Genomic DNA, 17148 nt, shown 5'->3' with positions numbered 1-17148 from the left:
CGCCTGAATGATAAACTCACACACATTCTCTCCATGCTTGATGTCGGAGTATGTTCGCAATAATCCAAAGACTTTCCAGCGAATGTCCACATGTTCCAGTGATTGCACCCTCATTACCAGCTGTTGCAGATCCCTAGGCCCCACGAGCTAACAAACCATTAAACAAATCCAAACCAGAAAACAAAGTACTAAAAAATTCTTATTCCCATTTCCTCGACCCTTCCAAACAAACCCCCAATCGTATAAACCCTTCTCCCCTACCCCCACCCCTCCCCCCCTGTTGCTCCAGAGAAGCAACCATTGGAAACAATGGCAGCATAAGACAAGAGTAACCAAGAGAAGAACCAAAATGTCCACCAAGTTGCTTCTCTCCATCTTCTTGGCATTCTTCTCTTCCATTGCCATCTCCAATGCTGCCATCGCCGACGAAGTGTCTGCCCTGCTCTCGATCAAGTCGGAGCTCTTTGACCCATTGGACGCCCTTAGAGATTGGAGACCTCTGGCTGACGCCGCCGCCTCCTCCCACTGCAACTGGACCGGCGTCCGTTGCAACTGGAGGGGCTCCGTCGATGGCCTCGACCTCTCCCACATGAATTTAAGCGGTCGGATCACCGACGAGTTCCGCCACCTCCCCAGCCTCGCCGGCCTCAACATCTGCTGCAATTCCTTCACCTCCTCACTCCCCAGGACTCTCTCCAACCTCACCATGCTGAAAGAGCTCGACGTCAGCGATAACAACTTCGTCGGCCACTTCCCGACCGGCCTCGGTGCTTGCCCCGGCCTAACCAGCCTCAATGTGTCGGGGAACAACTTTGTCGGGCCGCTGCCGGACGACATTGGCAACGCCACGTCCCTCGAGAGCTTAGACTTTCGCGGCAGCTTCTTCACCGGCTCGATCCCGCCGTTTTACCAGAACTTGCAGAAACTCAAGTTTTTAGGCCTTTCGGGCAACAATCTCACCGGAAAACTCCCGGCCATGCTTGGCCTGCTCTCCTCGCTGGAAACTCTGATTATTGGATACAATGGGTTCGAAGGGCCTATTCCAGCCGAGCTTGGGAACCTGACCAATCTCCAGTATCTCGACATGGCGGTCGGAAATCTTGATGGAGCTGTTCCGGCCGAGCTCGGGAAGCTGCAGTCTCTCACCACTGTTTACTTGTACAAGAACGATTTGGGTGGCGAGATTCCGAAAGAAATGGGTAACCTTTCATCATTGGTGATGCTGGATCTTTCAGATAATCTGATCTCCGGTTCGATACCGCCGGAATTAGCCAAGTTGAGTAATCTCCAGCTGCTAAACCTCATGTGCAACCAGCTCAAAGGCCCGGTGCCGGCTGGAATTGGAGAGCTACCACAGTTGGAGGTGCTTGCACTGTGGAACAACTCGCTTTCCGGGCCGTTGCCGGCCAATCTAGGCTGCAACTCGCCGCTGCGATGGCTGGACGTGTCGACAAACTCTCTCTCTGGTGAGATCCCGGCCGGGTTGTGCAGCCAGGGGAACCTCACCAAGCTCATCCTCTTCAACAATGCGTTCTCGGGGCCAATCCCGGCGAGCCTCTCGGCATGTCTCTCATTGGTGCGGGTCAGGATTCAGAACAACCGGCTCAATGGAACGATCACCAGCGGGCTTGGGAAGCTGCCGGGGCTGCAACGGCTAGAACTGGCCGGAAATGAACTTTCCGGCGAGGTTCCAGAGGACATCGCCTTTTCGACGTCACTCTCCTTCATTGATCTCTCCCACAATCACCTCCAATTGTCTCTCCCTTCCAACATACTATCATTACCTACCCTCCAGAGTTTCATGGCCTCCGACAATGAGCTCACCGGAGAGATCCCTGACGAGTTCCAGGACTGCCCGTCACTCTCCTCTCTCGACCTCTCCAACAACCGGCTCTCTGGGAGCATCCCCGGCAGCCTAGCCTCGTGCAAGCGGCTCGTGACGCTGAACCTTCGGAGCAACCGGCTCACCGGCGAGATCCCGGCCGCAATCGCCATGATGTCGACATTGGCAATGCTTGATCTATCCAACAATTACCTCACCGGCTCAATCCCCAGTAACTTTGGTAGCTCGCCGGCGCTCGAAATGGTGAACCTGGCCTACAACAATCTCTCCGGCCCGGTGCCATCCAACGGCTTGTTGAGGACTATAAATCCCGACGAACTCGCCGGCAACCCGGGCCTCTGCGGTGGCGTCCTAACTCCATGTGCCGCCAATTCTCCGGGAGCATCGGCATCGATGAGACGCAGAGGGTCACACTTCAAGCACATCGTCGCCGGATGGCTGATCGGGATATCGGCGGTGCTAGCAATCGGCATAGCCGTTCTCGGAGCCCACCAATTCTACAAGCGGTGGTACAACGATGAGGGGTGCTGCGACGAGCGGTTCGACGTAGAGACAGGTGCATGGCCATGGCGGCTGACGGCATTCCAGCGGCTAAATTTCACCAGCGCCGACGTGCTGGCATCCATTAAGGAATCGAACATCATCGGCATGGGCGGGACCGGGATCGTCTACAAGGCGGAGATTCCGAGGCACCATGGGGTCGTGGCGGTGAAGAAGCTATGGCGAGGAGGAGCCGCGGAGGCTGGGGATGAATCCGGCGCCGGAGATTTGGTGGGGGAGGTGAGTCTTCTGGGGAGGCTGCGGCACCGGAACGTGGTGCGGATGCTGGGCTACCTGCATAACGATACGGAGGCTATGATCGTTTATGAGTACATGCCACACGGCAGCCTGTGGGAGGCTCTGCATGGGAGGCAGGCGGGGCGGGTGCTGATGGACTGGGTGTCGAGGTACAACGTGGCGGCGGGGATCGCGCAGGGACTGGCCTACCTTCACCATGACTGCCACCCGCCGGTGATCCACCGGGACGTGAAGTCGAGCAACGTGCTGCTCGACGCCAACCTCGAGGCGAGGATCGCCGACTTCGGGCTGGCGAGGATTATGGTCCGGAAGAATGAGACGGTGTCCACGGTGGCCGGATCGTATGGCTACATCGCTCCTGGTTAGTTTAGTTATTTTCCTCACTGATGGTTACGTCTCTGCTGGTATAATGGTGGAAAGGTTGAAGCCAAATACCTAGACTCTTTAGCTATTCATTTTTTAAAAGAATAAAAAATAAAAACTTGTGTATTAAATATGGTAGAGTAAAAAATAGAAAAAAATTATGTAGATGGAAAAAATATGGGTAAACGTAAGTTATGGGATGGATATTGGAATCTGTCCATGCATTGCTCCTGGAATAAATTATAACTTTTTTAAACCTCTTGATAAATATAAACTCAATATTTTAATGAAATCAAATTTTAAAATAAAAATTATATATATAAGAATTTTATGACACGTTTCACCAACATGCAAAAAAAATTAATCTGCTGCTGTACCTCCTTTATGTCTTTCTTAATTATGATTTTTTTTTTTCTCATAATCTCAAATTCTTTTAAATACTCTATTTCTTCATGTCTCTCCTTCCCTTTTCCCATGTTTTTTACGTGCACATGCATAGCATCTACAAAATACCAGTAGTTCCTAAGTTACCGCAAAACAATTTATTTTTTTTTACATAATTTTTCATTTCATCATGCTAGTTATTTCTTTATTTTTGTTTTAAAAAAATTACGCATAGCTTCATTACCGATTTGAAAAATTTCACAATCCATGAATGAGTTGCTCCTGAGTTGTAATTGATGTAGCTCATAATTACAATAGTCTCTCAATTACTTAAAAAGAGCCCTAATTTTTACAAGATTATGTTGGGGGAATTATCTGTTCGAATAGCTAACATTCATGATATGAGACGCATTTCTTTCCGTAATTCTAGTAAGTACCTATTAAGGATACTTTTCTTAATTTTTCGTCGGACTAGAAATTTACATCTCCGAGACAAACTATGTACTAATGCACGAGGAGAGCTGCCATTAATATCTTTTTTTCTTTTTTCCGTGTAACAGAGTATGGCTACACCCTGAAGGTGGATCAGAAGAGTGACATATATAGCTTTGGTGTGGTCCTCATGGAGCTGCTAACAGGGAAGCGGCCCATAGAGCCAGAGTTCGGCGATTGCCTGGACATCGTCGGATGGGTTCGGGAACGGCTGAGGAGCAATCGAGGAGTCGATGAATTGCTCGATGCGAGCATCGGCGGCCAATGCGAGCACGTCCGGGAGGAGATGCTGCTGGTGCTGCGGATTGCGGTGCTATGCACCGCAAGGTCGCCCAAGGACCGGCCATCGATGAGAGATGTACTCACCATGCTCGGCGAGGCGAAGCCAAGGCGGAAGAGCAGCAGCACCGGCGTGGGGAGCAATGGGGTGGCTAAGGATAAGCCCGTTTTCACCACCTCTCCTGACCCTGGGTTCCTGTAGGCATGGAAGCCGGACTGATTCTTATCTTTATACGTAGTCATTCTTCTTCTTTCCTCTCTGGATGTGTAAAAATAAAATGATTGGTAGGGTCTTATGGATGGTCTTTGGAATGGTTCGATGGATGGATGGGCGTAGGAAATTGCCTAATCTGAAATAAGTTTCCTTCTCGATAATAGGTGCATGTCATTGATTTCTTTTTTTTATTTTATTTTTTTTTAGAGCTGAGCTGATAATCAAAATCTAAAAAAATTTATCTAATCCGATCCGATAAACATCGATTTTGATCAGTTAAAAGACATCAATCGAATTGAATTGGGTTGTGATTCGTAAAAAATTTGATTAATTCGGATTTGATTTATGCATTTTTAACTAATATGAAATCGAATCCGCCGATCGATATAATATTTTTAATACTTAGATAATTTGAAGAATTGAAAATTGACAATTGTGACATATTATGTACTGATTTATAGATATTATAAAATTATTAAATTCTAATTTTTATGTGAATTGAAAGTTATATTGATTTGTGACGTTTAAAATCAATATTGCAGTCCAAACAGACACAATCTATCTGAATCCGCTGCAAACTGTTAACTTCGGTTTCAAATAGTTTATATATGATAAATGGTTGGTAGCGGGTTGAATTTTCTTCAATCTGATTAGATTCGATTGGATTAAACTTTTCTCTCAATCCGCTCCATATTCAATTTTTTTTTTTTTTTAGTAAAAGGAAAGGCATGCATCAGAAATTTATTTATTTTGAAGAAAGATATATACAAGGTGAAGTGGAAGCTTGCTGGGCTCAGCTTGTGGCGCAGTGCAATGTGGAATGTTTTGTGAAGTATGTATGCAGCACTCAGCCACTAGATCTCCAATTAGGTAACTAATACCAGCCTGCAGAGCAGTAACATCACCATCGAAATTAACTTTAAATGATCCGGAGGGTGGGGGCATCTATTGGTGGACATAAGAAATAGGAGAAGGGTCTATCCCTGAGATACGCAATGCCTGGACTCACTAAAACTTGTTGGGATAGTCATATAGGATTGGACCAGATTTCCTGCAGGATTCATGGATCGAACAGCCCATTTTGCTGTAACCCATGTCAATTCAACATTTCTTTAACTCGAATCATGTAAGTAAAAGAAAGAAAAATTCCTCGAGTTTTTTTTTTTTAATTTAATGCAGACCAGCAGGCCGTGGGCTGGGGCTAGCGATGGGATTTGGAAGGGCCCTTGGAAGACTCCTGATCATAGAAACTGAATTGGTGGTTAAGTAAATGTCTATGAACAAGTAGTTCTTTGCATGGTAGCCTGTTCCGCTGAACTTTCCACCAAAAATAACAAACAATTGGGGACTACTACACACTTCTTAATCCAAGAGAACTCAAAAGGAGGTTGGTCTGAAGTTGTTTAGGCATGGGAGACCTTATCATCCACCTCCTTCGATTGAATCCTTTGAGATGATCCGTTCCCCAAACCAGCAAATTAGGCACATCCTGAACTGGCAATTCGATAGGCAGAATTTGTTCAGCAACTTCTTGTGGAAAGATGGAGAGAACTCTGTCCAGGTCCCAAGTTCCATTACGTGATAGCAGATCAGATACTTGAGATAAACAATCAGCTCATTAATGCTGAAATATATGGGTCATTTACTAATGGGAATAGATGAAATCCATGGTTGATTAATGATATTAACCTGCTCACCAGATCCAATACTTCATCTGAAATGACCAAAAATTTTGGAGCTTCTTTACCGATTGCCCTTCATAGAGAAGAACAGCTTTTGGGGGGTATTTAATCATAATAGAACTGATACCTAGCACATACAAATTTACTCCATAGGGATTGAGAATTAACTTAATTGTACCACGATGAAAGAATGCTTAATGTTTAGCGCTCATGCTTGAAGGTGGAGACCACCCTCACTGAAAGGGGAGCACAAGACAACCTAGGATATGAGATGGAGTTTTGTATGCTCAGCTAAGTGACCGCAAATGAAGGACCTGGAGTTTTTCCATAATGCCAATGATCCTCAAACGAATAGCACAAGTTGCCATGAGATGAGCTAGAGTATAAAAAAGGAGAGTCTTTGTTGAAGTAACTTTCCCCTCCATGGACAATGCCTTCCAATTCCCCCCATCAAAAGAGGTGTGCCAAGGTTGGTCCAGTCTTTATCCTTGATAGCAGTACCTGAGCTGGTGGTGATGCTTCTTTGGATCTATGAGGAAATGGACACGTGGAATATGATGTGGGAATTCTGTGAGTTAACCCCTTGACCAGATTGGTTTTGCTCGACAAAACACCACAAATATATGTTATTGCTGGTTCCCATTGCGTTTCATAGCTTTTGCCGCAACCATGCAATCATCTTCCAGAAAAAGGAAATGAGGCAGCCGAGGACCATTGATAGAGGGTTGGAAGGGCTTAATCCAATCAGCATTCATAGAATTGCCCAGTATTCTTGAAAGCATATCAACATACAGAAGAAATAAGAAGGGTGAGAGGGGACAACCTTGTTGTTGTCCCACGTTGGATTAAAACCAGGCTGAAGGTGATCCATTCACCAATATTGAGAAGATAGGGTATGCTATAGAATCCTCAATCCAGGAGATGAATAAGAACCTCATGCAAATGCCTTTATTGAATTCTGTCACAGGCCCTTTCAAGATCCACAAGCTTTTGTTTTCGGAGCCTTTTGCAGGCTTTAATCTGTTAACAAGCACCTTTGCCGCAACCTTGTACATTGTTTGCATAAACTTGTTGGTCTAAAATCCTGACATTCCATAGGAAGATTTCTCTATAATCAAAGCAACAAAAGTACTCTTCCATATGCTAGGCATCTCCCGTCTTAAAGAATTCCACAACAGCATTCACTACATCAGTGTGGATAACAGGCCACAAAGATTTGAACAACAGATGTTGGAAGCCATATGGACCCGGGGCTTTATCAAAGGACATCTAAATAATGACAATCATGATCTCCTGCTTTGTAACATTAGCTTCAAGCATATGATTATCAGCACCAGTTACCTTGGTGGGGACTGAAGGGAGCTCAATATCTGGATATTGAAAAGAAGAAGTACATTTATCCTTGAAGTAATTGAATAAGGTTCCTGTACTCTCATTCTCCTCAATAGCAATGAGGCCATTCGGGGTCGTCAAATTGGTGATCCTAATCCTGCTTCTCCATAAAATAGTCAATCTGATGGAAACATTTTTATTACCATCTCCCTCTTTCAACCACCATAACTTGGATTTTTGTCTCCTGAAGACTTCTTTGCTGCCTCAAGGGTTCATTGAATTCTTCAAGTCTCAAGCAGTTGAGGTGCTCGTCTAACTCAAGACCTCCCAATAGACTCTCCTTGTTTTACAAATACAGAATTTCTTTATCAAGATCCTCAATTCTCCGAAATAGATTCCGAACATACTCCCTATTCCATTTCTGCGAAGAATCTTTAACTAAACTTAGAAGCATAGAGACCTTAGTCATTGGGGAATAATGACTGCAGCAATGCCACAACCTTGAACCGCTTCCACCCATTTGCCTGATAAACAAAACCGCTCAAGGCAGGGCAATTGGAATCTAGCTTCAACACACCACTCCTGAAAGGTGGATAACTTGGAATTCCGGATACCTACAAATCTACCCACCATTTGCAAGCAACTCAATTCCCTCCCATACTCTATGTTGTGACACCATGTATATTTGAGAACTGAAAAACAAAGGTCAGCAAGGCCATAAGAACTTCAGCGATCCTTAAATTCCTCAATGTCTTTGTTCTCAATAAATTGCCATCCCCTCTTCTATCTTGCTGAATGCATATTACATTAAAGTTACCAAAAATTACCAATGGAAAATTTACATCTTTGACTTTTGAAATGTCAAGCCACAAAGCTTGATGCTGTAGACCATAAGGGTTTGCATAAATTACTCTCAACGCCCAAGGAGAAGCTTCTGAAGGAGAGACAATAAGAAAGGCAACTTTTTTTTTTTTTTTAAAGTGAAAACACCAAAAGCAGATTGACGATTAGCAGAAACAAAATAATAATAAGAATAGAAATCATGATCTATACTTTCGCTCGAGGAAAAGGAAAAGAATAATGGTCGCCAATAATTGTTCATGTTACCATTATCAGGACTATATGACTGTACATAGAATGGTTCAATCATTTGCAGAATTAGATCGGCCAGCCCAGGATCATCACCAACAAGTACCAATGATAATATAGAAAAGGTTACTCGATCAAAGTTCTTGGTTTCCACTCCAAGAACGCCTTTCCAATAGGGCACAGTCCTAGAACTAGAACACTCCATCTTTAAGAGATTACTAGGACTTTATGTAAAAGCTCAAGACTACTCATGTTTCATGCTATAGTTATCACCACCAATCTAACTCTACTAACATTAATAAAATTATGCCAGCAATGCAAAGGTTAGACTAAGTCCTGAACATAATAGATAGGCTAACCTCAACTGACATTGGTATTTCCAAAATTTTAGTGCTGACAGTCTTCAAGTAATCCAGACTTAATGACCTCATTGGGTCATCCAGATGTAACAGAAGGCTCATTTGATGGCCTTCATATAGTAATAGAAAAATAGAAAGGTAGTTCCACATTTCATATTTCACCTTTTCTTTTTATAAATATTTTGTCATCCTGCTATTTCTCTTGGTTGGAAATCTGTGTGCCATTATTTTGGAGGAACTTTGTGTGTCATTGTGCATCATTTCTAGATGGTCACTGCCAACGGTGCAACAGTCTTTCATGGGTGCCCCGTTTCCTTCATAGTGCTTCTACCGGTACACCTTCCTCACGGGAAGATTAAAGAGCTGCAACTCTAACAAATTGAAGTTACAAACTTTATAAGTTGATGCTTCCATTCTATACTGCTGTCTATTTATCTCTTTATTCATGATCAGATCAGATGAGTTCAATCAAAGCCTTGCTCTCTATTTTCAATAAAGAGCCCTGAGAAGTTGGCAAGAAAATTTGGGGAGCAATCAAATGCAATAATCTTCGAAATGCCATTAAATTATTTTCAAATTCCATGGAAATAAATTTGAGCCACCTTATACCTACCAAAGGTGCTGTTTCATGCCATAAAATCTATTGCCTCTATAGATTGATCTGACACCACCATTAGATTTATTTCAATGTCATTAGTAATACATAATGCTATGTTTTTTGGTCATGTACTTGAGAAAAATAACGGACAAGACATGGTCCAGGATTTTAAATTAGCCATTAGAGCACTGAAAAGCCTGAACCCATGGAATCCGGTGGCCTCCGCCATCTGGAGCATTTACTAATATAGCTCTCAAGTGGCTTTACACGTAGGTATTTTCTCTATCCAGAACCTTACAAAGTTTCATATGCAATAAACCATTACTAGATAAATGAGTTAGAACTTTATCCTGCTCATAGTAAGCGCATCAACAGAGAAAGCTATTCAACTGACCTGCAATCTTTTCAGCGTAATTTCATTGATCGTTCACCCTCTTTTTCTCTTTCTATAGCAATTCACTAAATTCTCCTTGACTCAAATCATAAGTATTTCCTAAGCTTGTATTAGGTTTAAAGTGATTCCGTACTTGATAGTTGTTAGGCTTGTAAAGCAAGTCAAATTTATATTTTAATGGCAACAGCACAAGCCCCTATATGCAATGATTTCAGATCATATGATGAAAGCTTATGAAGTAAATCATTAATTATTAAAGGCAACAAACATAGTGCCCCCATCGCTTAAAAGGTGCATGAGGCACGCATAGACTAGATTGTGTTCTTAATACAATCAACAAATTAAAAATTTCCAAAGTGGCAGATATTAAGGAAAGAGGGGTAGTGCGAGGGTTGTTCAACAGCTCTGCCACTGTTTTCACGTTCCTAGAATTCATAATTAAAACAGAACAGCAGGGCAAACAACGGTCATGTCAACTAAATATAATACTAAATTGCACAAAGAATCTGAACGTAGAGAGATGAATTCCGGTACAAGAATACAAATTCTAATATTTTAAAACCATTACTCGGCTCCCACTTCAAACAAGTAGTGCAGGCCAACAGCTTTATTCTGAAAGAACATGAACATTATTAAGTTGAAGGGAAAATATTTCTGCATTTCTTGGAGGAGCCTGGTAAGAACAGCTGGACTCTCGAAGCAAGCACAGAAGATAAGCATTCACCGCAATAACTAAATGCTCAACCAAAAGAAAAATGCAACAATTACTGAATTATCGATACACGTAGGTACGTTGCTTGAATAACTTAGAAAGAAATTATTCACCAGGGACTGCATAAGCTTATCTACTCACGTCTTCGGAAGAGTGAAATCTCTCTAACCAAGGCATAGAAGTACTGATTTAATTCTACCATGAGTAGGAAAAAGAACTGTATGAACGACCAGAGACTAATCTTGACTGAACCATGTGGTGGTCCTCTTGTTGTGGCGGTTTCTGGTTGCTTAGATATAACTAATCAACCAACAACTTGATAACTATCTAATATCAAGATACATTGGTCCACAAATCAACACAGAATTTACATCATGTTGGGATATCCAACCAGTTCTGTCCCTTTCCATGTTCAGAATTTCCATGCTCCATATAGGAAGTTTAATCAGTGCATCACCAGTTAAGGATTCAGAATCTACTAATTACAACCCAAATGCTTCCAACTTCTTAAAGGATATTTTATTGCTGCCATATTAAAATAACACCAATCTGTACTGTGGTCTCAGCATTTCCTGAATTTAAGCACGTTTAAACAATGATCCTTGCGAACTGTTTTTAAGTATCAGCACCAACTTCCCAATTCAAGAACACAATCTGGAGACTAAATAGAATTTTCAGTGATACATGATCTCTGTCTAAAGTCATAAACAGATTTCTTGAATGCTCCAACGTACCAATTTTTCTGAAATCATTGAAAGCTGTACCATCCAAGTCATTAAGAACTACATATAAAACCAAAACACAAGCATGTTTTTCTATCCGCATTACCACACCAATAGAAGTTTTTCTAACAAATAGCTATCACATTGTTGCCATGATTTCAAGGAGATTGATGGAAGACAGAATTAGATGATGGAGCTGAGATCTCAACGCAATCATTATGTCATTGCATGAGTTAGACATCGTCAGTCATGCTATTCCTTTTTTCTATGTGATGGTCAAAAAATCCCATTATGAATCTCTAATTATCTCATTATAGGTTTAGCTCTTCTCAGACAAAGCAAACTTGTCCACCGATCATTTTCAATTTATTTGCTTCAATATTGAAAACATTTAACCCACATCGAAGATCATCTTCATCACGTTCTGGTACAGATCTGTCTAACTTGAAAACTTTTCCTGCTTCATAATGATATGCAACAGTGGTGTTTATTTTTGTTACGATCCAAGGCCAAGATTCTTGGAGATTCAAGGATTGTTAATATCTTTTTCCCTCATTCCTTTGATTTCTAAAGAGCTAATCTTATTTAAATAAGGCTACAATTACAAGGTAACTTATTTATGAGGCAATAAGACACTATTTAACAACAAAAGCAGTGCCCACTACTATATCAAAAAACATCAAATAGCTTTGCATCCTCTCCAGGTTCTCAAAAGAAAATTCCATAAAGCATCTGTAAAGCAAAAGTGAACTATAAAAGCAAGCACTGGACACCCCTGCAAGTATATTTAGCAACAGTTTTCTCTCTCAAAATGCTTTTAGTGTTTAAAATTCCATACTAATCATTGTGCACTAAAATGTTTACTGAAGCGGGTGTGCTCATGCAAAAAGCAGAAGAGGATAAGAGATAAGAAAATAATAAATCAGCACTATTTAGAAGCACAAGTTGGGAATGACTATCATGCAATAGAATTAGAAGCAAGGAATAACAGTTTTAAATCTTTTTGTCAATTATCATGATGCACAGATTGCCACTAATCAAAAAAGTAGGCTTTCCTAACTCATTGAATGGTTTCATGATAATCAGCCAAGATCGAAAACTGTAAGTTGCAAGCTGTAGACAAGTACCCCACAAGAACAGCTTACCTATGTAACTTCCATAGCAGGAGTCTGCTGAACACGTTTTTAACCAGGCAGGAGAATGGGCTTATTAAAAGTGTACAAGTGTTGACAGTACTAGGAAATTTATTGATTCACACTATCCAGAAAAGAGGAATAATGGTCTCACAACCCGCATTAGTCCGAACACCTTATGGTCAATTAAGAGAGAGACCTTGAGTACATATAATTTCACTCTAATTAGCACTTCATTCTTGTGAGAGAACCTAAGCAAATGTGCACATCAGCATGAATTTAAAACCTCTGACAAGGCTGAGTTAATGCACCACAGACATCTGTGTTACCTTTCACATGAGATATGGCATAACATAGGTACACAAGCAGACGTAGGTCACTAGATGTAAGCAAGAAGAAAAGCAATCAAATGTTTCATATCTAAAACATAGAACATGCAATATCCCTTCTATCTTCCATTTGTTCTTCATGCAATATCCCTTCTATCTTCCATTTGTTCTTCCATTTGTCCCCCCTCAAGGGGAAAGTATCCCTTCTTAGACAGTGAATACGAAATGACAAACTATGCAATTATATACACATGGAATTAGTATTAGTTCTTAAATCAAGCAATGAAAGACATGTTCAAACCCAATGTCCCAAAAACAGAACTATCTAAAAGCTTCAAAATGTACAGAAATAATTAACTCTCGTCCTTGCGATTTTCATCTTTACCAAATGAAAGAGCTAGATGAGGATTCAACATCACTCTCCAGTAAAAATAAAAGGAACTAAAAATCGACAAATGCAAAGAGCAAATGAACTCAAGTCTTCATGAAATTCCTGCAATTGTTGCAGTTCCCCTGGTTTCAGATTATGAAATCAAGGATCAAATAATTCCAACAGTTTCTAGGAAGAAAATTCTCTGGGGCTAAAGAAGGACAAGGACTGATGATATTCGGCAATTATACAGTTCATTGTACTCAGTCAACTTCAATATCTTCCTTGAGCGACAATTGGTCACACTCATGCAATAATACATGTACGAAACATATACAAAATATATATTTTGAGCTCCATATGCAAAAGCAATATGACCTTGTACACTGATGTTCTTTGCATAAATGAAAGTCTTGTCCATCTCCAAGACTGAAACACTCTATAACAAGAAAACTCTGATCTGCATATCACAATTCTTGGTTTGTAAAAGACATCCTCAGGGAGGAACAATGTAGATTGAACCAATGTTTCATTTCAATAACTCTAATAACAATAGGTGGAACTTAGGCTTTTCTTAAAAATTAAACACTGTTTAGATATTCATGTCAAGTTACGGCAATTGCATTATTCACATAATCTTTTGGCAACCACAACAAGTATATGCTCAGTGACATTATATTTACATCATGCTTTTTCTATTCCCACCCTTTCTATAAAATAAAAGAATCATGAGGCCTTCTGCCTCAACAACACAAGCTACATGAGTTAACTGTATTAACTATCAAATTTCTGAAACTGACTACATTTTGCATCTAATTTCTATATTAAATATTATTTAAATGAAAACTCCACAATGTAGAGAAGCAAGTTAAGGCAAGAACTTCATTAATTCACTATATTTCTTATCTGATCTGGCTGGATTAAAACTGAGAAGAAAAGATATGATAACACTATTTCTATCTTTGTAAAACATGTAAGATAACAGTTATACAGAATTATTAAGCAAATGCCAATAACGGATACAATTCCTAAACTATAAAAGAAATGAGATATATGTAAAGAACATCAGGTGCCTACCACTTAATTCCAAATATTGTTGTAGGCCTGATTTCTTTCAAAATTTAGTCAAATTCATCAAATATGACAAACATGGCCGCGATCAGAATTTGTACTTCCATGAACTTCCACTTTGATTTCGGTGATATGCCTGCACTGAAGTAGATTCAAAACACCAAAGATGATGGATCAAATGATCTCTTAGCCCTTTTATCTGATTAGACCTAGCATATAGGTCAAGACTGACTCCTTTGCTCATTCTTCCATGATTTTTTAGCAGCTTCAGCAGATGAACTACCAGAATCTCCTTCACCATCCTTAGGTTTGGAAAAGAATGGATCCCATTCATGTGGTCCGACCGTCCGCTGACCTTCCTCTAGCAAAGCATATTTCCAACTGTTCTCCTCAATGAAGTCCTTATCTTCACGATCTGCAATTATATCCCTCCTCAATTTTGTCACTTTGTCGATAATCGCCTGCACAGCCACATCAAAGGCATCCTTAAGAGTCTCCAATTTTGACCTAGGATCTGCATATACGAGCCTTGGTATCAGATTTATGACCTCCTCTCTCATATCCTTCACAACATCTAGAGGAATTTGCCTCAATCTTTCTTCAATGCTAACATTCCTCTTACGAATATCATCTTCTGGGATGAAGACTGAATACGTTGAAAAATTTCTTGGAAGATGCCAAGTGTATTGGGTATAAGCTGACCCAGGATGGAAGAAAACAGGGATGCAACCGGCCAACATTGAGTCAAAAGCTGATCTCCTTGTATAAGAATCCCCCTGAGGCTGCAAACAGAACAAAGAGCTCTGGAACATCTTCATTATGCTGCTTGGAGAGTGGCACTTGCTTTCCCCAAAATCACATTCCAACAATTTACAAACCTTAGATTTCTTGCACTGGTCAATAATCTGTCCTCTGATTGATTTTGGGTTATCAGGCCGTGGTGCCCCTGCAAAAGAGAAAAGAAACTTTCGTTCCAACTTCCTCATTCGATCCTGCCAAACAAAAACATCAGCATCCTTAGCTGGGTGAAAATAAGTAGGATATGGTATCCCAAAATCATTTGCATTCCATGGGCTCGACTCCACAACCAGCATAGACATGTTCTTCGCAGCTGGTAAGAAGAGAAGCTTGTTCCCCCAATCTGAATCAGAATCTGTCAGCCTCCTAAAATCCCATGTGATCCTCCCCGCCACCAAGAAGTGGTCCCTCCCATCCATAACACTCCACTCTGGTCTCTTCATGAGCCAATCCACCAGATCAAGAGAGGCAGCATCCCTAACCGATATGTTGTAACCCCAAAGATACCGTGCTATGTCAAATCCGGCATAAAAAGGCACAAAGATGGCAGCTGCAATGGAGGAATCTTTGGTTAAGCACTCGTACTGCTTCATTCGGTTGCTGAAGATCACATCCACTGCGAATTGGTTGGTGGCATACCACCCGGTGTTTGAGAAGACCCCGCCAACATTCTCAAGGGGCGGGCCCATGCCCGCATTGGTCATGAACTTGCACATGTTGGTCCAAAGACTGAGCTTTCTGCAATCTTTAAGCATGTCATAGTTAAACCTGGAAGGGAGGTCATGGACATAGATGTACCTCCCACCACAAGGGTCGCTCTTGTTCTCCAGGGTCCTGAGGGCCCGGGTGAAAGGGTAATTCTTGGGTGATGAATGGGTATCAGACAGCTTGGAATACGGCATAACAAGTGGCTCAGATTGAAGGTGGTCCTTAGAGAAATCTTGGGCATTGGATGAAACGGAGTGGAAGCGGTCGGGTTGTTCCGGTGGATTTATGGGATTATTACTGAGCACGGCGAAATGGAAGTAGAAGATCAAGACCCAGAACATGGCAGATAGTGTGGCTAGGAAGCAGAGCCGAGACGGCGGGTGCTTACCATTGGTCTTCTCCATCTCCTCGTGGTGACTGGATGCAGGTGGTCGCCGTCTCATGGGATCCTAAGCAACAACTACTCAATTCTCATCTATATGAGCAACCAATCCAAATTGGCCGTTGATCCAACGGATTCTCCCGTCAAACCCTAACCCTAAATCTCAACTTAAATATAGCAAATTTTGGGAATTAACCACAGCCAAAGGGAAGACAAGAATATCTCCTCTACCAATTATAGAGACAAAGTCTAATCCTCTTCTCAAAATCAATACTTGATGATTGAGTCCAAACTATAGAACCCCAAAATTAGCAAGGTAACGGATTCCCAATCTCCACCTCCCTCCCCAGAATCAGCAAACAGCGAACAAATCATCCAATAAACCCTAACCAGACCTCGAATCACAGCTACCAGAAACGAACCCTAACCCTGAAAGCAACCCGGAAGACCTAGAGACAACAAAAGCAAGAGAATTCGAAGGAAGAAACCAACAGCAAAACAACAAAAAACAACTTTTGTATCGAATCAGGCCAAGATATGAAGAAAAAACCAGATCTTGGTAACGAAAAGAAGAGAAGAAGCGATCAGCGACGCAATCGGAGACCGGAAAACTCACAGAGGAATCGACGCCGGCCGGAAGGCTTTTTCGTTGGAAGGCGTAATCTCGGAGGAAAGAAGGAGCGGTCACGAACTTCGCACAAACAAAACCGTGCAGCGCTGGCGCATTCTAGCAGGTCGAGCCGGTCTCCTTCCGTCGGTAGCCGGTCGCCCGCAGTATGCATGCCTTTTTAGCTAATTCTCTTAAATAACCCAACTTTAAGCAGAGGCCCCCAAATAATGCCGTCATTTTAATGCGATAATTCAGGGTTTAACGGCCGCGTGGGTGGAAATGGAAACGTGGCGGTGTAGCCGCGTATGGGGGAGTCCGCATGTGCTGATGTGCGGGTTAACAGAGCGGCACCGCGTCAGGGCACGCCACGTGTTAATCGGATTCGTCGTTTGGGAAATAAAATTATGCCAGCGAATACTTTGCTGGGCTCGTCGCGGCTCCGTTATATTCTTAACGCGTTATAAGTTGGGTCGATGCACCCACATT

General features: G+C 41.9%; 2 protein-coding genes across 3 annotated transcripts; one reads left to right on the top strand and one right to left on the bottom strand.

Annotated features, from left to right (window-relative positions):
- The first annotated feature begins 288 nt into the window (after nt 1-288).
- LOC105043178 (uncharacterized) lies at nt 289-4512 on the top strand. The gene is made up of 2 exons (XM_010920629.4): nt 289-3002; nt 3949-4512. Exons 1-2 carry the CDS (start codon nt 350-352, stop codon nt 4359-4361), a joined length of 3066 nt encoding a protein of 1021 aa, XP_010918931.1. The 5' UTR covers nt 289-349; the 3' UTR covers nt 4362-4512.
- An 8452-nt stretch (nt 4513-12964) lies between these two features.
- On the bottom strand, nt 12965-16846 carry LOC105043132 (xyloglucan galactosyltransferase MUR3). Of its 2 annotated transcripts, none has more exons than XM_073256001.1 (2): nt 14171-16846; nt 12965-13236 (listed from the first exon to the last, which is right to left on the bottom strand). In XM_073256001.1, exon 1 carries the CDS (start codon nt 16111-16113, stop codon nt 14386-14388), a length of 1728 nt encoding a protein of 575 aa, XP_073112102.1. In that variant the 5' UTR covers nt 16114-16846; the 3' UTR covers nt 12965-13236; nt 14171-14385. The 2 variants fall into 2 exon arrangements, with proteins under 2 accessions (XP_073112102.1, XP_073112103.1); XM_073256002.1 differs by lacking the exon at nt 12965-13236 and adding an exon at nt 13284-13553.
- Nucleotides 16847-17148: the final 302 nt, after the last annotated feature.

The sequence above is a fragment of the Elaeis guineensis genome, chromosome 4 (genome assembly GCF_000442705.2).
Source record: "Elaeis guineensis isolate ETL-2024a chromosome 4, EG11, whole genome shotgun sequence".
In the NCBI taxonomy this organism is placed as follows: Eukaryota; Viridiplantae; Streptophyta; class Magnoliopsida; order Arecales; family Arecaceae; genus Elaeis; species Elaeis guineensis.
Note: the sequence above shows the minus strand (reverse complement) of the source record. Positions and strands in the feature narration are given on the sequence as shown.